Source organism: Helicoverpa armigera, chromosome 16 (genome assembly GCF_030705265.1).
Source record: "Helicoverpa armigera isolate CAAS_96S chromosome 16, ASM3070526v1, whole genome shotgun sequence".
NCBI lineage: Eukaryota > Metazoa > Arthropoda > Insecta > Lepidoptera > Noctuidae > Helicoverpa > Helicoverpa armigera.
This window is the reverse complement of record NC_087135.1, coordinates 5,489,523-5,514,473: the sequence shown is the minus strand read 5'-3', so window position 1 is coordinate 5,514,473 and position 24,951 is coordinate 5,489,523. Positions and strand designations below refer to the sequence as shown.

Here is a 24,951-nt window from a genome sequence, read left to right as displayed (position 1 = left end):
AGTAGACTGTGTAGGATTTTAAATCTGAATATTTCCCAGTGGTTTCCCGCGTCTGAAATGAACTTCTGCCCTCATCAGGACGAAATCTTTAGCTTAAATTATAGCCTATATTATTTCGGGATAGTGTAGCTTTACAGTAGTTAAAGAATTTTTTGTACCTAATTTCAGAGCCCGTAGTTTGGGGTACAAACAAACAGTTTCCTAGTTATTATAAGTATAGATATAGGAACATAATTTACCAGTCATTATCATGGTACGGGCAAAGGCTTCTCAATAACGTAAAGAAGGAATGAGAATCAGTCACAAAACATAATTCCAGATTTCATGAACGACGCTGTGCCACTCTTGAAGCAGAGATCATCCGATTTGGTCAGCATCGCTTGTTCTATCTTTGCGATCGATTAAATACCCAGAGTCATACCTACCCTGGAGGGGGTCCGTTTTCCAGGACCTCCTATTAATACTCACGATACAATTGTAGTGAGATGTCCAAAGATCAGCTTTTGTGGACTCGGTACCGCTCGTGATGATTTACATTGTCCAAGTATTGTTGTGTACGCTGTATGTCAATAAAGTACGTAGCCACAAGTACGTGATAAACTGCGTAATGGTGTAGAATGTGGTTACCATTACTGGTCGGTACTCTTCATACTGAGTTAATTCAGAAAAGATAGGGTTTACTACTAATGAAAAAAATAAAAAGCCATGCTTACTATTCATTTAATTATTTACTTTTAATAATTATGTTATTTTCATTCATAACTAACAACGATATGAGGGTTATGAAGTATTTAAATTCAGTAAAACAAATATGAAAACAAAATACAAATTTCACTCACTATTAAATTTAATATTATTACAGTAATAAGAAAAATTTACTTTAAATAATTTATATAATAAGTCATAACTCCATTTCGAACTATGTATTTTACGGAAAATTCTCATGTTGTAAATGTGCACGCAAATCGTGAAAGTGAGAATTCAGTGGGATAAAGATTTTAATAACATCGCTTCAAATATTCAGGTCACTAGTATGTCTTATAACTTTTTACACAGAGGTCTTAAGAAGCAACGTCGATTACAAAATTCATATTAGATAGATAGACTTAATAAAATACATGTAATATCTAAACTACTGTCTCTTACTGAGTCCGGTGCGGTATGGTGGCGACTCACGCGCCGCTTGCGAGCGAGCCTCCCGCGGCACCGCCACGCGTCACTCAAGAGTCGTACCATAAAGATAATTATAATATATTTACACGAATTATACGGGTGTTCCAGCAAATCAATAGCCTTAACGACAAAAACTAACATCCACTATTATGTGATTTCAAAGCGAAGCGCGGAGCGCTCTTCTTAAAATACAATAATTTATAAGTAAAACAGGTATACTTCACTGAATTCGATCTTTCACAAAGGTAGGCACGCGGCGCAATAAGAAACGGCTACCTAACACCGCGAAGTTAGCGAGGAGAAAGACCGACCTCAGTCCTGCCCTGTCGTAACATGGTACACAATAAATGATACGTTATAATTAATTATTTTAATGGTCGGGGCCCTGGTTTATGTCTAAAGAACAGGATAATAAATGTTAAATCGATTCAGCTAAGCATTTAAAATTATCGATAATGAGAATGTAATAGTAAACTGAAATATTGATTAGTTCATTATTTCTCTGAATCAATATTGTCATGCAAAGCTGATGTGTTACTATGAGTTGGTCCAAATAAGACTAAAATATGTTATTTATGCAAAATCGTGCTTTTCAGCTGCCTGAATTTTTTAATACCAGGTTTTTCTCTAAATAGTGGTGCAAGAGGTAATCGACATTACACCAATAAGTTTTGCGTTTAGGCTACTTCTACACCATGAAGAAAAGATTTTGTTAGACTATACTTAGAGGTTTAGTAAACCTTTCCTAATTTGTAACTGTATTCAAAATCGAAGTGCAAAATGAAATTACTCGATTACTTAAAACTATGACAATGAAATTTTACCATTATTTAAACATCGTTTCATAAATGACTACTAATAACCATAGTGTTCTCAATGACAAATTTCATATAATAGAAATATCATTTATTGAATATAGAATACAATATTATCCAAAAACTATGTCGTTATAATTAGGACACCGACAGTGCTATTAAATAGGTACATTACATTTATCCAGCATTGGATAATTCAAAATACACAGCAAAAAATGTTTAACATAGAAGTTGCCGAAAACAAATATATATGTGTAGTACATCTAAAATTTATATCCTCTGAATTGTTTATACAAATATTCTGAGATATCATATCATTATTATAAATTATCTTGAGAGATCAGTTTACGCTAGTTATAAAAATTTACAATGCGTACTATTGTTGCAACAAAATATTCCGTTTGCTAAGTTTCATCGTTGAAATAACACTAGGCATACGCTTCGTAAAAGTTTGTTGAGTTAGTGATACTTTTCAACAATAAATACTCTAATACACTACTGAATATGTCATCCCTACTGATTACACGGCCCAAGCAAGGTAAGTATCATGTGTCTACCCTCGATAGGTGATTCAAGTGAAACAAACAGGTGACTAACCTCTCTCTATGATAAAAACGTCTCACACCGAGTACATTAAGGCTACAATTATAAGCAAAATCATTTAAAAAGAGACAGAATCTGACGAGATATTAAAAATGAAAATAAAACAAAACAATTTATCCAGACGGTAATTATCTGTCGTTTACTAAATAAACATTCAAACTCAGCATATAAGGTATGTACATAAGGGGACAATTTGAGCTTACAAAAGTACAAAGTAATCACATCGCGACGGTTTAGAATCTACAACGGATTTACCCTTCTTACCGACTACGACAGCTCAAGCTTTATCGACAATTACACTACAGTATCACACGATTACTCGCCGAAAACACCTATTATGCATGTAATTTTCCCGATGGCCAACACGAAAGTAAGTATCACTATGTCGCTTGTGGGGCTCTCGCTGGTGAACTGGCTCGCCTAGGACGCGCCGGCCGCGCTGCTGCCCGCCTCGCCTGCCGACACACACACTTAGAGGCCGGCCGCCGCCTACGCGCGCGGCTCGGCCGAGCAAGTACCTGGCGCGTCGTCCGCCGGCGCCGCGCCGCCCGCCGCGTCCGGCGCCGCGCCGCCCGCGCGCGGCTTCAGGAACTCGTTCAGCGACGGCTGGATGCTCAGCTCGTACTCCGTGAAGTTGAACAGCGGCGGCAGCGGGCGGCCGTTGGGCAGCCGCGCGGCGGGCTCGCGCAGCTCGTCGAAGAAGCTGTGCGCGCACGCCTGCAGCGGCGACAGGCGCGCGCCCGGCGTGTACTCCAGCAGCCGCGACACCAGCGAGATCGCGTCCGGCGGCGTGCACGCGCGGAACACCTGCGCACGCCCACACAGGCAAACACTTAGCGAACCAATTCTTTGTTATACCAACTACTTGATACACATCAAGAACAGTATTGCCAGGTATGAAAAATTCAATCAAAATTATTTTATAATAACAGTAAATATTATAGCCCGGCACTTTGTGTAACCGAGTTGCGGTATTGCACGGATGTGCAATGGCTCTATACAGATCACGTCAAATACATTTGGTCCTTCGAAATTGGTTACCAGTGACTACAAGCTGCGGTACGGTCAAAATGTACAACTGTATGAATTAACTCGGCATCAGAGAAACAAACTTATTTGACGTGAACAGTACCTCTACGACATACCCTCTCACCTATCTATGAGACACCTGTACACTCGACATACATTCCTACCTAGTTGTTTTGGCAAAAGTTCACTAAATCCTAATTCAAAAGAAAAGTTTAATATGTTAGCAACTGAAATAAATCCTTTCAGTACACACGGAGAAGTATAATAATAGTATTTACAATGTTAATGGTTAGAATACAATCATTGGATTTCGATGAAATGATTTAGTTATCCCTAATTTTAAATAACAGAAATAATGAGCTGATGCCACGCTGTAAGTTTGTTCCTGCAGGGGAATGTTTACAGAGTGACCGAGGACTTCAGGCGAATAATCGAAACTATGATTTATCTGTGGAAAATTAGCGCAAAGTTAAATGACATATTCCTCCAAACAAATTTCAATATAGATCTCATTTAAACTAAATAGTTTCTGATTGCCCCCTGATGTCAGATCACAAAACCTCCCTGCGTATTATTAGAAAATCCAAACTGAAATAATGTTTTTAGAACATGAACAATGTGGAAAACAAACTGGCACAGAGTCGCACAATACGAATGCACACTGAACACCAACAAACAAATTGCAATAAGAGACAGCTTCAGCTGATTAGTTGTATGTGGCATTCTGTTCAACTCATGCCAAGGCTAATTTCAATTTCAAAGTAATCTACTCTAAATGTCTTCATTTTTTGTAACCTGGTACGAAGCATTGTAGATAGCATTTGACTGTAAAGACATAAGTATTGTTGTAGTGTGAGTATTATAATGAAGGCATCTAGATATCCTGCAATGCAGTATCTTACTCGGATGCGCTGGTGGTCAGTGGCAGACTTGGGCGTGGACAAACGCTCCAACATGAACTGCAATGACGCGCGCTTTTTAATTATGAATGACACATCATGATCTTATAATACATATGATCTATTACGCATAACGACAGCAGCCATATTTAAACACAGACTGCATACGATGGAAACGTGATATTTCGGAAGAGGAGTCTATAAATTCATGCTCAATTACACTTTCTGGAATCTATCAAGATCTAAAATCCCATGTATCCCGTTTTACTAAATATAGTACTATATTTCTGAACTGACTTTCAGTAGTCAAAATGATTCAAAACTCTTAAGTCTTTGTTCCTCGATAGCGACACTCAATTTAAACGCTTCCGTAGAATCATCATCATTTAATATAAAATGAATCACGCGAATGCCCCTTGAACTCAAGATAAAAATGATCTGGGATAGTTTATTGAATGTTTCCATTACGTAATAATTATTCCGACAGCTGGTAAATTGCTGCGCCAATATAAATTGCACGTGGGCACAGTTTCTGATAAGATAGTTATTATTCACTTATTTACCCTGAATTTATGATCAAGTATTTAGAACTACATATTTTAACCTAAAACATAATAGCAAATTAATAGTAGTTACCCGATTTCTCGTCTCAAGTAGTGAAAAAAAATATAGAAAAAGATATACCGAAAAAAAAATATTGAATAAATCTAAAGAAAACGATTTTTACTCCATAATTTAGAGAGTGCTGTGTAGGTACCAAATATTCAGCCGGTTGAATATTCCCGAGGAGCAGAGAACATTTTTGCTGGAACTGAGAACCATCACATAAGATTTTGAAAAATTAAGCCGAAATGTAAATACTACCTTAGTTATTGAGTTATGAATTAATTATACCAAATATGCAGAAATCGATTTTCCTCGACATTGCATTTTCATAAAATGCTGATATAATTTCTATTATTTAGCAAACAAGAGAAATGGATTCTATGATTTACGACACTGTCAGTTTGATCTTGGACAAAAACATTTTTTCAAAAACTGATTCAGCCATTAGTAGACAAATTCCTATTTAATATTATAAATGAAGGATAATGTCTGCGTGCTGTTACAAGACAAGGTTTTCTTGCCATGGATATTGATTACCACGACATTTATGGCTTTCTGTTGATTCTAAACTACTTAAGATTCAACCAGTCCCTACTTTCCTAATCGACATACAACGATACTTAGACAATACTAGAAACAACTTTACCTTAGCCCAAGGGTGGCTCTTGATTTGTGGGAATTTGAATTCTGTATAATTAGGATTCATCTCTCGAATTTGTTCTCGTGTCGGAGTACCTAGTACCTGTGAAAAGAAGTAAATGTTAGTAAAAAGAAGCAAAGAAGTTCAAATAGGGTATGTAAGTAATGGAAATAATGTTACCTTGATGATCTCAACCAATTGATCGACACCAGAATCACCTGGGAATATTGGCTGACCCAATAATAATTCTGCTACTACGCAGCCAGCGCTCCACACATCTGAGAAAAGAAATAATTATTAAATACAGGACAGTAGAAGAAAGAATCCTTTGAATAGTATAAATATACTTTAGGACATAAGAGCTACTTGATCTGCGTTCCAAAGAATTGTAACGAACATATTTAAAAAAATAATCTACATAATGTTATTTTATATTCATTTGAGTATTTATTTCGAAGAATAATAAACCAAAGGTTAGAGTCATGCCATTCACGCAGCATTGTTGTTGCTGGGAATGATAAAGAACACAATCATTACCAGTGACAATCGTACAAAGGATCCCCTTTACATCGATAACATCGGTACATAGTTTGTATCAGAGAGCAGACTTAGATAACAATTTATTCACATCTTTGCAACACTATTCAGCAGTCTAATCGCATTTGTTGATCCATATCAGACATTGTCGTTTAGAAGTCTGTATCTAACTAGCTACTGCGCAGATCGATTAAACTCCATACGTAAGCAAGTGTGACTGGCCTTGCATAACCTCCGACCACTAAAAGCCAGCTAGGAAAATTGTATCTCAACACACAATGTTGGTCTTATTTATTGCGACTCAATATATCGACTTGAAAATAAGCCAAGATGTAATAAGCTATCCTGAAAATAATTGAAATAATTAACTATTATTTACCGATTTTAGTGGTGTAATCTATGGCGCCAAAAATGAGTTCTGGAGCGCGGTAGTATCGGGAACAGATGTAGGACACGTTGGGCTCTCCGCGAACAAGATGTTTCGCCGAACCAAAGTCGCAAAGCTTGAGTACACCGGTCTTAGGATCAAGGAGTAGGTTCTGTGGCTTGATGTCTCGGTGGCAGATGCCCAACGAGTGTATGTACGCGAGGCTTCTGAACAACTGGTACATATACAGCTGTGGAAAGCGAAATACATTAGTCTCACATAATACAAAGTCAGGTAATTATAGATCGTGACCATGTAAATAGTGTTACCTTTATAAAACTAATGGGTATGGTTTGTTCATCTTTGGAGTAATGACGTGCCACTTTATACACAGTCTCGGGTATGTACTCCAGCACCAAATTCAGGTACACTTCGTCTTTCTGTAAAGCAGAAATTAAAACACAATTTATATAAAAATATATTCAACTGCTCCTAAATTAATTTTGCCTAGCGATGCTTTTGTAAATAACAATGAGAGATTATGTTAAGAAATTGCAAGTTGTATAATTCTGTATAATGCTTCATACGTAGAGGAATGATAAAGAAAGAAAAATCTTTAGGGATAAAATAATATATGAGGCAAACATCGTTTACTACGAAAAAGTAAGACAAGACAAATATTGAAAAATACGTTAAGGTATAAAAAAACACAACTACCACAGTTGAAATACTTTTCCATTGTGCATGTAAATACACTTTGGAAAAATATGCATTAAACGAAAACTGGTGCAAGGAAGAAATCTTTAAACTTCAAATTTTTGGAGCTTCCCCGAACTTCAGTTGGGAAAGTTGAAAAATAATATTTAACAAAGCGAGTAGATTTCAAAGTTGGCCTCTGTCCAAAGGTTTTTGGCTCTAGTGATACACAACTCAGATATCTACTGCTGAAAGTCAAACCTTGAACTACACACGCGAAAAACATTGTGATCTAAAATAGTATACATACACACATAAAAACATTTATGTATGTTTTTGGAAATGATTTGTACAAATCAGTTAAGTACCTGACCTTATCGTGCGTCTTGGTCAAGTACGTCTATCACAGCTATGCATATTCGCCTTGAGGATCTTAATTTTGTTTAAATGTCCTTTCTATGTATCTATATGGTAAGTCAAGGTTCATTTGAATATTAAGCACGATACACGACTTTTCATTAGTACATTACACAACCGATTGGTTTTCGATTAAATTGAAATATTTCTCGTGTAAAGATAGTTAGGACAACTTTAGAACAGACATTACCCTAAACATAAACACTCGATCTAATTGATTGTTTTCACCAGATGCTATAGAAACATTCTTAACATTTTTAATGTGCGTGAATAATGCGTTACGAAGATATTTTTTCTGCTTTCACAGGCGAGTGCAAATAAATCACGTACATGGCAATGTAACACTAAAGCTGTCTGTAAGAAAACAAAATGTATCAAGCAAGCATCAGTTAGAATCATATAACACAACTTAGATGACGCAATACAGAACAAGTTAAATTTTATGAGATGATGATGGAAGAACATAGTGGGCATCGACCTGATCAGATGTAAAAGCTCATGGCTGAAAGATTACGGCTCATGACATGATTCAGACTTGCTCTTAACAAATCATGTATGCACACAACTGTTTGTGGGCCATTCACGGTTACCAAACAATACTTTTCTCTAACATTACTTGTTAATTTTAAATCAATTGTAAATTAAATATTCATACAAAAAAATATTGTTCGTCAACCATAGCCAGAATTGGAAGGCCTAATTTGTGCGTTAGCACACTAGCGCAACAATCTAATTGATTCATAAACGTACTGCGACATCAAGAGACTGCATTGCGTTTAACATTGAGCTCACTGCTGCGGGCACTGCCGCCTTCCCCCAAATAAAACACACAAATAATACACCCTTAATAAAGCGAACTAAAATAGGTAACTAGATCACATCAAAATACACAGTAAGTAAATCAGTTACTCAAATTGCAGAAATAGGGCTCAAAGGAGATGTCTCATATCAATTCGAAGGGAGTTTGTTCAGAACATTATTAGAATATTACTTGAATAATTCCAAATTCGGGATCCAACATCTTACACCTAGAAAAGGGGCTCATAACATGATCTACCAGCACAGACCTAACATAAACAAATAGAAGAACAAAATCATCTGCACTAGCTGTCATGGGGAAAAAACAAATATAAACCAAATAAATAAACTAAATGAGATATCTCCTTTCTAGTTTGCAGACCCTTCTTGTCAAAACGGCATGTATCGGAATTCATAGTAACATGGGTCCAAACCAGAAGTTAGATCCAAATAACTACTATTAAATTAAAATTATGTAAGAAAATGATTAGACACATAAATAAATAAGTATAGGTATAAAATGAATACTATATCAAAAATCTCACCTTTTCTCCACTGGAGTAAAAGAAATATTTCAATTTGACAATATTACAATGCTCCAGTCGTCGCATGATTTGAAGCTCTCGGTTCTGCAATCGCAAAAAGACTTAGTAAAACACAACGGTCAAACAGTAATAACCAATGCCCAGATAGACACGTGAGAAAATAAAAAATGTTAATGAAAAATGATTATTATGACTGATGTGGTTTTCAAAAAACACATTGTATTTGCCTTTTTCGGATTAGTTTATTAATTGGATCCATCAGAGGCCAACCAATCGTCTATCAATTCAACGAATCTTGCGATACCTTCGTAAAATTTGATAGAAGGATAAGCACTAAACTTACCTTAAACCTCTTGTCCTGGAGCACCTTCTTGATAGCAATCAGCTCGCCGGTGTCGCATAGTTTGGCCTGGTAGACGACGCCGAAGCTGCCGTTTCCGATGAGTTTCATGTCAGCATAGCTCACCTCCTGTGGCCGGTCGGGGCCTTGCCCCGGCGTCGCCACCACAGTCGTCACCTTTGAGCCGTCCTTGCCTGAAACACGATCACAATTCATTTGAGACACAGTTTTGCGAAATCAGTATACAATTAGAAATATGATTTCTATTGAAATCTCATTACTGAGGCACAGTTTTCCTCATTGTTTGCAGCTAACATCGCTGTAAAGAGGACTTTAAGAAAAATACAATATATATTTTTTCCAATTATGTACCAACAGATCTTATGTCAGAGTTTGGCCAACGAAGGAGCAATATTGTAAAAAAGAAAATCTAACACAATTTGAATGGCCTCTCTAATGCAATTGAGTGGTGAGGTGACGTAAACGAATCCATTTCACAGACGGTAATAAATAGGTGGCGTGAGCGGAGTTGGACGTATCATTGTAATTTACGTCGAGACAAAGTAACCAAGTGCCGGTTAATTTCTGTGTACGACTTAAATGCTTTCAAAAGATTCTGGATAAGTTACTCGATCGCCTGATTCCGGAAACTGACCTTCCATTTCCGAAATATTATCTAGTTTGAATGTAAAGCGTCTAACATCATCCATCATGTTTTTTTAACGTTTTTTTTTGGGTATTTCTGAACAACAATTTACTAAAAATAAATCATTTTTATAAATCTTGGCCATCTAGATACTTTTCGTGACAAGGCCACAGACAATTAAAACCGGTCAAGTGCAAGTTGTATTTGAGCAATCAGAATTTCTATTTATCAGTTCGACGTAATAACTATACACAGATTTCATATAATACGACGGGTTCATGTAAGATTGGATTTTATAAGATTCAATAATTTGTGTAAATCTAGAGTATAAACGAAATTTTGATTCAGACATAAGTGGACCCTTCTATACAATTGGACCGATCGATGGTCTCGTTCATAACAAGAAACAAAGTCATTTATTTACCCTGGGATTCACGTTTAAATATGAAGCGTTTCGCGTTACAAGAGCAGGTGCGGCATGCGACACAGGGTTAAACGCATGGCACATATGTTTACGGTCGGGCGCCTCACTTCAGAGCACCGAATACAAGCACAGTGGGCGAAATATAGATTTTAGACAGGAGCCGCACGAACTGAATGCGCACTTTGGCGGAAATCAATTTGACATCGGTGATAATATGCGCGCACTTGGTAACAAAAACAATAGTTCCGATGACGATGGTTTTATGACGTTGATTATGTTGTAGCAAATGATTCACAACTTCTTATTACTTATTACGTGTGTTGACGATATATTTTTTCTGAATGCCGGTTGGGATTCCGGAATCAATTCATCTACATACATTACGAGACTGACGAAATACGTTTACCACCCTGATAATGGGTGTTGAAGCCAAATTAGAATAAGTAATTAACCGAAAATGGGTGGAGTGTATCAACGAAATCTATTGTCATTGTACTAAAAAGTGCTAATAGTTATTGCAAATTAATCCGATACACAAAAAATAAAATTCCCGAAAATGGTTTAATAATTGAAATTACATGACTTTGGACAGTTACATTTAGTAGATACGCGTCGAGCCCAGTTATTATTTATTTGTGTGGCTTTGACAATGCCTCATTTGTCCTGCCTGTGCATTGTGCAGAAGCACCTGCACTCACGACTTGCTGCAAAGCTACTCAGACCTATGAATGACAATCATAGAATCGAGAGACAATTATCCAGTTATTTTATCCACATTGATGCCAATATTCAACTTCTGGTATGCTATCAAGTTAACGCTCGTAACTGTTAGATTATCAAAGCATCAATTGAGGTCAATTTCGATGACGTAATGCGTAGGTACATTATATAAACAAAGCAACTGTTAATAAATAGCATATTTTGCATCACTAGTAACTAATGTACATCATTTCACAGGACTAGCTAGTTGCAATTGTTTATCTTACAAGTTCTAATAACATCCGAATATCTACGTGTGTGAACTCATTAATATAACTATGGAGTTAAACATCTATTTCATAAAATATACTAACGTACGTTGTTTTCAAAACGTTAGCGTCTTCGTCATTTAATTAGTACCAGCTAATTGAAATATCGATACAGGCTTCTACTATAAGTTTAGTTGTGTTAAACGAGATTCTAATGTTAACAACGTTTCTGAAAATATTGACACAATCTGAAAAGGTTTCTAATCATGGGTGGTTTTGAATTGCTCATTTTAAACTATCATGGGGATAAGATAACGCCAATAAAAGCTTAACACTCGCAAAGCCACATAGATATTGGTACTTAAAAAGATGCCTTACAAGTCCTGAAGCATAAACCAGTGACCGGATATTGTATATTTAATGCCGTCCAAATCTAAATTAGATTACAGCGAAAAATTCAGACGTAGGTACATTTATAAAATCCCTGACCTCGATAGTCTGCTGCGGTCTACGACATAATTGGCAAATATTTGATGTGACCTATCCCGTTTTTGTTGATACGACTTAACCTTAATGAAGTAGATGTGGTCAAACTTTGCATCTACTACAACAGCAACTAATCTGACATGTCTAAATCCTTATATCCTATTCTCCAAACACATTCACCTGTCACTGAATTTAAAACTTGTCTCGTAGCTACTCACCGTTGCAACGTGACAGTAACAAAACTGTCTTAAACATTTATGAAGACGTGAATGTGTTTATTTAATGACAAAAGTGCAATTGTTAATCTAAAGTAAATAAAAAAATTGTATCTAGGCTGCGTTAAGAAAACTTACAGAACAGATTTTTGCTTACAAGAACATAAACTTTGAACAAAAAAAAGAAGACACGTCGTCTTTTTAGTTTTTAGCAGTGTTACTTGCGTGGTATGACAGTATCTCATTAGGTAACTACGTGCGCGATTGGAACAAGCCATCATTTTTATATTCGTTAAGGGTTTTGAGTGAAAAGGCCACCCACCATAGCTTATTCCAAGAAAACGCACATTATTTCTGCGGAACAGCAAATTCGAGCGCCAAAAGCTACAAATATGGCTATTAAAGCCGCCGCTTTTTAAGCCTGCATAAAAAGGCCAAATAGCTGACCTCTCCACTACACTTAGCATTAGGCTTAATAAATGTAACATTAGGTAATGGTCTTCACCAATTAGATTCGCTGATCAATACTTTATAGGCAGCTATTTCCTCGACTGGCTGACTGCAGTGATTAAAAATTTCTAAGGCAACCGTTCAATTCTCAAATGACAGGCTTTTAACATAATAAATGAACTCATGTATGTACGTCATAGTTTGCTTGCACCTAGTATGTGTATTGGTACTAAACTAATAGCACCAAATGGACTGTATCAATCATGCCCACCTTGAAAGAACTCGGAGCATGTGCTGCCCTGCCACACCCATAGCAACCCTTATTATTGACGTAAACCTAAGCGCACTCCACCCTTGTTTATCAGCTTTTTATCTAACTACTTTCATTTTTACGACTGTTTCTATTCCTATTTGACTGAAATAATTACAAATACATAAATCAATAAGTATATTTCTATTTCTATGCGATTAAACTGGTATCGTTGCTTCGAAATATCATAAACTGGTTATATTCACAAATTATATTTATCACTGTTAACAATGCAACGTCACACGTTGTGCAATCTTTCAATTTTAACGTTCATATTTTAATAATAGAGTGCCAACGGTAACGCGTAGCGTGCTGGTGTGAATTATTTAGAACATGAGCATAAATATATTAGAAAGTAAAGACGAAGGTTCGTTTCGCCGCAGTTTGCAACTGCAGACGTTCACGTGTCCATTAACAGGAAGCAAAGCAATACGGAAAATAATTGACTTTTCCGCAACCACCCAAGTAACAACATTAGCTAGTCCCACAAAAGATTTTTTAGATGTTACTGAATACTCTACTTTTTGCTCTATTGTTACAATGTTAAATCGATTTCCATTGAAATGATATAAAACCTTGAATTGTATCGATAATGTTTATAACTAAAGATATTTCTGTCAAAAAATTGAACATCATAATTCTTCCGGCTAAATGTATAAGCAAGGGGATCGCGAAGTCGGGTGCTCATTAAGAGATGCGAACTGGCTTATGCCCGCAACCTCTGGTGATCTGCATGTGAATTTATGTAAGAAATATATAATATACTTAACCCAATATTATGAAGACAGTTTAAAGTTGTTTCGGAGGCCAAGTTAATGGATTTCTACATAAATGTCCAGCCGGATTGTACACAGTCAAAGCTGTCAAACGTAGGGACCAAGTAAATACAAGTAAATACACCTTGGAGTATAAATTTAAGTGCTGATAAAATAGCGTCAGATGAAAATTGATCATTGTTGTGGAAAAGTGTCTTTCATTTGCTAAAGAAGCGTCTCTGAGAAGATCGTGCATCGGTGGATGGTGATGACGAGATGAATTGCGCAGTCACCTTCATAATATCCACACGTCTCGTAGGGTTCATAGTGACTTGTGACCAATATCATGCCACATCGGCGCCTTCACCAGCTTCCAGCGGAAACGGTTAGCCGATGACTTAGGGCGCTTTCAACTTCTGCGGTGCCGACCACTGCAGCAGGCCGTCAAGAAAAGCATATGTTGAAAGTACCCTTGTGTGTGCCATGAGCTTTATCACATCACCCAAAATGTCTCGGGCTATTACGATAATCCCTAAAATCGATGCCCCTGGTCTCAATTTGCAGTCTCTGTGGACATCTTGTGGTGAGTAAATTACCTACGCATTTAATCGAGTTAATCGATAGGATGATGTAACCGCGCAGTTACTAGATTTAATCGGACTATCCATTGGAAGAAACTTCCGTCAAGTCCCACGGTTTAACTTATTTCGCAGCGCTTTTAATGGTATCCCTTAAAAGCATCAGAATTGTTTAAAAGTTACTGCTGCCCTGGAACTGAGCTCGAAATAGAAGATGGGGAGGGTGGGTTTCAGTCAGTTGGTGTTGATTCACCTTCATCGCAATGGAAGGATTTGATGATTTCTAAACGTCAAAATCTTTCTCATTTTATTGAATGACCCTCTCAACACGTTAACCGCTTCCCTGATCTAGATGAAATGAACAAGTGTACCATTTATTTCTTCTAAAAATTATAATATGTATAACAACTTGCAGTTGATCGGTCTTTGAATATTTTGTATATGGAGCACGCTAGCAAAGTTTCGTTTAAATATCTAACACAACGACAAAACTACAGGTCCAGATTACCTTAATAAAAATAAAAAGTATGATTTCTAATTATAATTAAGGCTTTCGTAGTAAACGGGACGTCACAAAATACAATATTGAATTAAATATTATAATGCTACTGGAGGTAAAATAAATTACGAACCCAGATTCACATGCATTCATATTTTATCCTTTCGATAAATTGATATCGTCATAGAACAAAATAAGGGGAGGATTTCTTTACAATATTAGGATAAAACATGTTTGTAATAATTATATCTGCACTATATCAATGCATTAAACCCTTTTCACATGTTCCCATTAAAGCCTTTGCATATTAATCTGGGTTCTTCTATCTAATAATATAATATCTGTAACTAACATCTACAAATACTAATTAAAAATTGGTGTAAAATACGTACTTGACATTATTATAATAATACGTATTTTTTTGCATTAATGACAATTTTAAAAATGTACGCTGATCACAAATTAAGTTATATCACTCAATTTTGTGTCAATCTAGTCAAGCAATTTTCAGGGGGATAGGAGAATGTTTGTCAATTCATTGTTAGCTCCATACTTTTATTTATCCTTATGTAGAGTGGTAATATGAAGTGAGGTATGCATTCACCAATATGACTGATACAGATGTGTTTTATAAGCCTTTACCACAAGAAAGATTATATTATTGTTTCATATGGTATGAACATTGCTTTATCTGGTCTAATGTTACCCAGCGGCTGAAACGTGAAGTGAGAATTAATATCAAACGTTCGGCAAGCCCACACACAATTTTGTAAGTAAATACCAAACACAACCTTACTAATTAATAGAAAAACCTAATTAGGAAGATAGATTTTAAAGAGACGAGAACCCATATGATCTAACAAACATCACAACATCAACAATCAGGACAAATACAAAAGAAACACAGACAAGAAATGATAAAATTGAATGATTTGTTATTGTCAAACAAAATGCGGTTATCCTCCAATCGAAATTGTCAGCGACTGGAGAATTCTCGCTTTTCCAATGTAAAATGGTGGTGAAATAACTAAACAGAATCATGTGGCACTACAGCCGAGCTAATGTGCGCGAAATCTAACACTTACGATGCGAGGACGCAGCCTTCTTTTCCGAAGCCAGCTCGTTCTTTTTAGGAGTATCCACGTCGCCTGCGAGTCGCAGCAAAACACAAAAGCAGCATTAGAACATTGGTGGTGAACACAAAGTACAAATACATGATGCAACGATACATTGGCCGCGAAATTTATAATAGTGCAAAACTGGGTGTGATGAATGCAAACGAGAACCGTGTTTGTTACACCGATTGAGATGTCTATACACAAATTCACAGCGGCAAAACAGAAGATGTATTTATTGACTTATGCGATCACTCACTGATGGTGCGCCGTAGTTTTTTACAGAAAGATGAGAGACGATCACGGGCACGGCTTAATTGACCACTTTTTTCCGTATCAAGTAACCGAAGTAGGGAAGGTTCGGACCGAGCGGCCACCTCTCCGACGGGGCGCACTGCCACCGTGGCGGGCCCTTCGGAAACTCCTAAGTTGTCGAAGCATACCGGCCCTGCGGAACACTCCAGCTTGGCAGAGGATCGCACGCGAGCGCGCGTAGTGGTAGACTGCCGGTCGGAGGCGCGGGGACTAAAACTGCCGCCCCGCCCCGTAGAGGTCGAGCCTCGGCACTACAGCATGTGGTGCTAATTCAAACTTCGCGACTAAATACTCTCCAGCCAATTCTAACTGTCATGAATATTATGATGGATGAAAATATGAATATCTTTATGAAAACAAGTTCATAACTACCCCACTATTTTCAGATAACCGGTACTAAAAATTCAACGCAGTTTTCAGTAGAAGTAAGAAAGCAAAAGTAGGAGTTGATTGTGTATGTCAAAATGTAAAATTTTAATTAGGTGTTACACATTAATGTAGGCAGCTTTTGAGACAACTTAATTTTATTAATCTACCCAAATTTCCGTTAACATATCAAACTATGAGAATGCTTATTACTCCATTAATTTAATTAATGTCAGGAATATAGCATCTAATGTATGACTAGATCACCTACGAATATTTTATGTAAGTATATCAAAAACATGAAAATGATTTAGTTAACACAAACACGCAGTTATTGTTGTCGCATTTGAACTCTATCAGTATCACATCGCATGCGCGCGTGTCTACCTTTTTATAGTGCCGGTGATAATTTTATGTGACGTCATCCATAGCGAACTCTAAATAATTCTCAACTTTAAATGACTATGTACACAAAATAAAAACGACAAACTAGTGCACTCTATGGTTCAGTTCCCTATGTAAACACAATTAATGAAACGTCAAAAACGTCATTAAACTGCACCCCTGCAGCGAAGTTAACATGCCCTACAGTCGTCGTAAAATAATGCACAAACATTGCAGTTAGTATGTATGTACTAAGTACACCCAATCCATTTTCCACAGCATACCTTCTTATTTCTCTTTTGGACAAAAGCAGAAAACTACGTGTCTAAGAACAGGTCGCGATTTTTAGACCTGTTTCATTGTACTTCTCTATCTAATCTGATTAATTCGAGTGATGTTCCAAAACATTATTGGTATGAAATTATCTGTCAGATAAGTTTAATGACCTAAACATTTTTTTAGGTGCTAAAACTCTTCATACTATTTTTTTTGACTGGTGGGCTTGGCCATCGAGTAAATAAATGAAAACAAACCGTGAATGCTTTTGTGCGATTGAGAGGCTGCGAAAGGCGTTATTCTCCGTGATACGGGGGCATTGGGAACATTTAATGTTCTAGGGAAAACACCAAGATCAAACAGTGCACACGAGTTCAGGGTAACGACCGGCGCACTGTTCTTGAAGACGTGTCTTAACTCATAACGGATTGTTCTTTAAAATTAACACCTAATATAGTGTAAAATACATAAATCAAACTGAAACAGGTACCTAAACTTCTTATGAACGCGGTCAGCAAGACAAGAAATTGTTCTGATCGTGCCAGTCGTCATTATTGCTCCAAAAACTACTGTCCAATATCAGGTAAAAATTACTATCGAAATAAATGTCTCATTTCAGGTCTCATTTCATATTCTTTATTTTTATTTACTAATCTACGAGACGTATTTTTCGTTTTAATCATCAATCATGCAATTAAAATTCAGGTGGAATATTTTACATTATTTGATTTGATAAAACACAGTAAGTAATTACTATTACAGCCAACAGGTAAGTACATAGGCTGGCTAATAGAATTATGGTTGTCATGGACTCGAGGCAATTGGATTAGAACTTTCGGCGGAGTTTGTTGGGTTCTCTGCACGTGAAGAGCCTCGGGACCGCGCACCTATCATTCGATACGCTTCCACTTGTGTGCTACCATTGATTTATTGTGTTGCCTGGGAAAATCTCGTCCAAGGGCGCTGAATGGATATAGTCTCAACGCAAAAGAGACATCAATAACTTTGAAACAGATCAACCGATTTGCATATGTTTTTTGAAAGTGAAAACTATTGTTATCAGAATTTTTGCTATAAAATTATTGAATGATGAAAGAAAGAGAAAAACAAGATTGGAAAGTTTTAAGCAGTTTAAAATTGAAATGGGTAAAGACTTCACAATTCCGTGTCTCTCGAAGGATGGATCAAATGAAACATGGGTTGGGCCAAGTCATTTTCAAACTCTCGACCCTGCGTTAGTGATATAATGTGTGGGAAGCCGACCCCAAAATAGTTGGGAAAAGGCTACGCAGAAGAAGTAAAAACTAATAATTCTTTAAGATAACCATAAACCACAACCAATTGATCTGATGACTAAAGCAATAAGTTTCGATTAACTACTAAGTTTTTTATCGGATTTAACAAACGAGGATTCGTTAACGAGAATAATGCAAACTCTCAGTGCGCATAACAAGCTTGCTTTTAACTACACGTATGTGGAGTGCACAACACCATTGTTCTTGTAAAGCGACACCGAGTTTGCGGTTCTTTACGCTTAACGCGCACGCTCTCCGTCTCTGAATTCGACCAAGGCCCTATTGTCGCAAGAGACTAACCGCGGATAATGGGGGAACCGGTCGTGCCTGCTTTATGACGCATCGCTCACCTTATAATAAAATGCGCCTTCATGTTACTAAGCTGCGTAGTCTCCTCATGTTTGTATTGGAACAACCCCGTGGACTATATTTGTCAATGGTATTTTTGTGTTAATACAATTCAAATTGATGAGCAAGTGGACTGACACTAATCACTGAGTGGTTCTATTTTAGTTTTGGGTTATATTTTTTTTTATTTTTAATAAAAGCTGGAACGCATTAGATACAATTTAGCTTGGCGTCTCATTATTGGTATTAGAGAACATAATTATTATTTATTACTTATACTGATACCCATATTTCTTTGAATAATTGAAGAAGTATTTAAAATATTGTTTGACTTCATAACGGTTCCCTGATCTACAACATAACTAAAACAAGTGTTTTGAAATGAGTGAAGCAATTAACAAGTGGCGTGTAATTCAATGTACACAGCATAACTCCTAGAAAACAATCCACATGACAGATAGTCCATATCCATACCGTCTATTAATATTCTTCAAGCTATCAATCAAACTTGCATATTGAATTTAAAATTAAAATCGAAATGTAAAAAATGTAGATAAGATAAAAATAACAACGCACGATAGTATCGCATCAAAAATACCAAAAACAAAATTGGAGGCGAAGAAACTCGACCGAACTGCCTACATACACGCCAAAATACAGTTTGAAATCGTACCTCCTTTACATGCATCTGTTACATTCTAATAATGAATAATAACATCATCACTTTGCTTTGTTAGTTACAGGGCTTTTTAATAATTTGTTTACACTTTTCTAATTATGCCGCTGTGATATATGTATCAAGCAAGCTAACTTTGGGCGCATTTCCAAGGCAGACCATGGTTGTGAGTGACGATACTCTTGTTTACAAATTCTCGCCCAAGAAAGGACAATACAGAATGTGTTGTGCGCGTATCATAATGGAACACAAATAATTTTAACGTTTTTATGAGTAATTGAATTAATTGCGCATTCTGGCTTGATTATGAGGAAATAATCAAATGTCTTGCTTTGGTTCTACATGAAATACTTTGTTCTTACTGCGTGCGCTAGAAACAATAAGCGATGCAGTACACAAAGGACATGCGTGACTTTACTATTTGAGATTGTACTTGTGTTGAATTACTAATAACAGGTACAACATTATTGTTTACTCCTTTGCCAAATTCCCTCTAAAATTCTAGAACATAATAATATTGCATACCTACTATCTTATCAAAATTGTGTGAAAATATCGTGATGAAATTTATTGTTTTATACCCGGTAAAGTGACTAAAATTATAAAAATATTTTTAATCGTCATATTACCTTGTACGTCACTTTATCTTCATTAGTTATCGACGGAACCTAAAAACCATTAGTTAATAGGTTACGTGTGATAAATCCTAAGTAACTATGGTATTAGTGTTAGCAGCCGGCTCAAAATGCATTTAACTAAAACACCTTCTCTTAATACGTTCCATGAATATGTACGAAGTCGTGTAACGGCAACCGTACCACATCATCTCATCTAGTTTAACTTGGGAAATGACCTTTATCCCTGGAACGACGTAAGTTAATTACAGAATGATTAGATATTTGATATCTCGGCTCAGAGGTTAGCGGTTATTATAAGTAGTTATGACTTGTATTTCAACAGTAAAATAAAACAGCGATCTTTATTACGCACTTTAACATACCGATGTCGGATCTTAATCAAAACAACTGCATTGTTCTATTATTTAATTATAACAGAAGGATTAAAAGAGGAAGCCAACCACAAAGTTATCATTATACTACATACTAGGTGGCAATTGACTACTCTTTAGATAGTTTTCTTATCAAGATACCAATAAGATTTCAAGGTGTATTGTATGTGTATTTTATACCGATAATATTTTTGACAGTTGCAAAGTCCCAAGTCTTTCACAGTGTTTTTACGACGCGTTATGTAAAGTTCTAGTGATAAATTGTTACCTACCTATTTTTTTGGCAACCAACGAGGGGGGGTCGGCCGGTTTCACTCTGCTATGCCGATTGTCAGGATCAGCGTTGACAGTGTAAGTCCCTCGGCGTCGTAACATTGTTTTTATAGAGTTGTCTGCACAACAAAAGGTCTTCTACAAGGGGCACAGCACAGATTACTATCATTCTCATTGACCTTTTCACTGAATAATCTTGATATAAAATGAATATGTATCACATCACGTTCCACATATCGCAAACCGAGAGTAAATGATATAACTGTGTAAGTCACTGTTACTCACTGTATAATATTTGACACGCGCACGTAAGTATCGAACAAAACGACAGATTGTTTTCAAATTACTCGCGTACCGGATAGGTGCCGCAACGGCGCACCACTGAGGAAGTGGGTTAACGAACCAATTGGTAATTTTGCAACATGCACCGGCTCTGGCGACCACGTCGGTCGACTGTGACGGACCGAGCGAAAGGCAACTCGAAAACCGAGAGTGCGTTGGCACGGTTCTTCCGCGAATGACAGGATGGTGCGGTCATGCCGACCGCGAGATAGCAAGATCGACGACAGTCACTGATAACGCTACTGATAACCGTCAACAATTGGCTAATACCTAATAACTAAACGTGATATTCAGATGCAAATAAAACTTATCGACTCCTGATTGCAGGTAACATAAATTACTAATGTATGTAAAGTCCACATTACTCACTGCCTACCTAGCTAATATTAACTGAATTGATCAATTTGAGCATTTTGATACTGTTTGTTCCAAAGTAAATAAAAATAAAAACATTGCAGCTATCGAATAATATTCACGAAAAAATATGATAGCAAAACATCTGATCTTGTCTCATTAGTCATTAGTAAAATAATATAGGCCTCGAATGGCATAGTCAAGGTTGTTTGCCACCTAAAAATGCACAATTCGCGGTCGCCTAATACGCGTAAACAGTGTTGACCAACACAGTCACAACTTTCACACTGTGCAAGAAACATATAATATCAAATCACATAGTGATTAATACTATAGCAACTTATTACATCCTCTTTAAAAAATTGATACTAAGCTGGCATAGGGATCTTATCCATGAAACATATTGTTTCTTTAATCTTTTCTGCTTTTATCACTACAACTTTATGGGTGCAATTAATTACACAATAAATAGATAACCTTCATATTTTTACTCAATGTGTTATGAATGTATAACACTTTTATGTTTTTGTGTATTTTATAGGAAGTGTCTTGATGATTTTAGTTTTCTTTTTGGTCATTCTTAGTGAAATAACATAAAAACTATTGGCCTATTGTAAGAATTTTAGTTTTTGTGAATTTTTTCAAGTCCTGGGTTCTATGCAACCCCTTCGCTACACTCTGACTAAATTCAATATAGTACCTATTTAAGAATTTTAAAATAATTAATCAACAGTGAGTCATATTGATTACAAAATTTGAAATCAACAATAATATTTATTTATAAGCAACTTGACATTATTGTTGAGGTGTCCCATACTTATTGTCATTACAAAAACTTAATTCAATTTCATATTTTATTGTACGCCCTTAAATTAAGGAAATAGCGCACATGAATATTTAAAACTTGTATCATATTCAGGTAGGTATATTGAGTTCCAATATTAAAATTGTTTACAGTGGTGAAAAAAGTAGGTTATCTTTAGAATTCTTAATTATCTAGATTATTGATTATTTCTTGATATAACTTTTTTAAATATTATGTAATGCAATTCTGGTGTGATCCAATTAGGCTTTTTATTAATAAAAAATAATTAACTTGAAGATCCAGTAAATCAATATTGATCATTCCAAAAAACCAAAAAGAAGAGGTTTTCTGGAGTTAAAAGAGAATTTTGGTTTCTGAAGTAGGTCAAACACTGGAATGAATAGTCTTAGTGGAAGATCTTATTATATTTTCTTTAAACTTGGTTATTTAACTGCAGAAGAGTTCTTTTACAGTTTTATTTTTATAGTTTTTATAATTAATATAATAAACGTGACATCCAAAGCAATCAACTCAATTCATAAAAAAGAGGTTACATCGATAATTATTTACCAAAAAAAACTAAGACCTTGCATAAGCAGACTGGCCACATAGATTTCAATATAACTTAATAATTTGAATAATTTCTTTTAAATTACGATACCAAAGTTTGGACTGAACAATCTTACAAAGATTAAACTATATTTAAGTAAAATGTTTTGAAAGATAATCCTTTCTTCCATAGGCATTCCATACATATGGTTTAAGGACTGTACCTACATATTTATTATACAAGGATAAAAGTGGCTTTTGAACCAATTACAATATTGCTTTTATTTATTTCCTTTGTGCTCTTTGATCATACTCCACTATCAATTTCAATACCAGACATTATGTACTATTGTTTTCTGAAAATTCAACATCATATTGATTACATGTTTAAGTTCTATTCAAAATAACATTAAATACATAGCTACCAACGCACCATCAAAAATAAAAATCTTATGTTTTAATTTACAACTGTTATAGACACTATATGTATTTATGAGCATGGCAATTATTTCTTTTTACATTTGCAATTTAAAAAATGCTCTTTATTATGTTATGTAATGTATATTAATCAATAATTTAATGTTTATTTTAGGATAAAAGTGGCCTAATACAACAATGTGTAAAAACCAACCTAGAGACTGCTCTACTGCTTATTGCTTTCATTTAGACACAATAGAATCTAAAAGATGAACAAGAAGATGACAAGGGCGTGAAGCACACTGAATAAGACCTAGAACACTGAAACAGCGAAGACTAAGGAAGGAACTGAAGTGGAACAACAGCATGCTAGATGACCCTTCACTCATGGCAGCTCACCACTTCAAATGTAACTATGGAGTTACCCATACGCAGGAATAGTAAAATTACGTCTCAAATTCCGACAAGTAATTAATGGCTACTGGTTTTGTACAAAAAAACCCTAATTTATTACGTCATGATAGATAGCAAGTAACCTCAAAGACTCATTAATTATTTCTATAAAACATGAATTCCCGTAAACTATGCGAAATGTATGAAATTGATTTATGATGATGGATAACAAAAATGTAGAACTAACAAGTTTACGAAATATCCGAGAGATAATCTAGAATACGACGCATTTCTCCTCCAATAGATATTTTGACACGATTTATCTGTCATACGCTAGGCTTATGTGGCAGAGCTTAACCACCGCCTGTGGCCATTTTTGAAATACTGCGGACATAAAATGCTGTCGATATTGATTAACTCACAAAAATTTAGTAAATTACATACTTAGAAGTTGAGTTTGTGGCAGTTTGCAGCCATTTTTAAAATTGTCAGTATCGAAATACGTCACAGGCGTAAGAAATCACGATGGCCGACAAAAGAATGGTTAGGTGGTAGGTACTTACTACTGATTTTTACGCCTCCAAGAGGTGGTTTCGGTGGCTGATTATCGAAAGTCTTTCGAACGGATTTGCTGCCCTCGGCGAATGACGTGGTCCTAGGGCGTCCGCTCATTATTATAGGTATAAAATAAACGGCCTTAGAATCCTGAACTTCATAGATGCTTCACATTTCTCGTTACCACCCTTGCACTCGCACTGAACTCACTTTGCCGACGAAATACAAGTTAAGGATGGTATAGTCAAAACAATATCACTAAGATACAGTTGAAATCAAAATAAGACGTTCTTATTACGGTTTTACAATATCATTTTGTTAATTTTTCAAAATTTACATCACTAAAGTGTACGACAGATTTTAGTTTCTTCAGACTTGTACTCGCTCGTTCGGCTAGATTCGGCATTCACTCGGACCTTCGATCACTGAACGTACGAAGGTGACGTCACGTAAACGCTTTACAGCACCATCTATTGGTATTTCTCCCTGCGGTTGCGAGTTCAGTCGGTAAAACAGTTTATCACAGACAACTAAATGTGAAAGAAAAATCCAAAGGCTTGTATTCTCGATAGTATGACTAAAGTTAACTTTGAAGAATCATTTAATATAAATATATTTTTTCTCCAATATTTATAAAATGTAGAATCATTTTTTGTGTAAAAACTTAATGTCCTTTTATTAGG

At 36.0% G+C, this 24,951-nt stretch overlaps 1 protein-coding gene across 10 annotated transcripts; it reads right to left on the bottom strand.

Annotated features, from left to right (window-relative positions):
• Positions 1 to 709: 709 nt before the first annotated feature.
• LOC110384573 (glycogen synthase kinase-3 beta) lies at positions 710 to 24,698 on the bottom strand. Of its 10 annotated transcripts, none has more exons than XM_021345892.3 (12): positions 24,277 to 24,698; positions 15,882 to 15,944; positions 9,469 to 9,659; positions 9,126 to 9,209; positions 8,533 to 8,592; positions 6,999 to 7,109; positions 6,682 to 6,919; positions 5,946 to 6,043; positions 5,772 to 5,867; positions 4,523 to 4,579; positions 3,110 to 3,398; positions 710 to 3,046 (listed from the first exon to the last, which is right to left on the bottom strand). In XM_021345892.3, exons 1-12 carry the CDS (start codon positions 24,383 to 24,385, stop codon positions 3,012 to 3,014), a joined length of 1,431 nt encoding a protein of 476 aa, XP_021201567.3. In that variant the 5' UTR covers positions 24,386 to 24,698; the 3' UTR covers positions 710 to 3,011. The 10 variants fall into 10 exon arrangements, with proteins under 10 accessions (XP_021201567.3, XP_021201568.3, XP_021201569.3 ...); XM_021345893.3 differs by lacking the exon at positions 24,277 to 24,698 and adding an exon at positions 20,853 to 21,400; XM_021345894.3 differs by lacking the exon at positions 4,523 to 4,579 and having other exon boundaries at positions 24,277 to 24,697.
• Between the last annotated feature and the right edge of the window lie 253 nt (positions 24,699 to 24,951).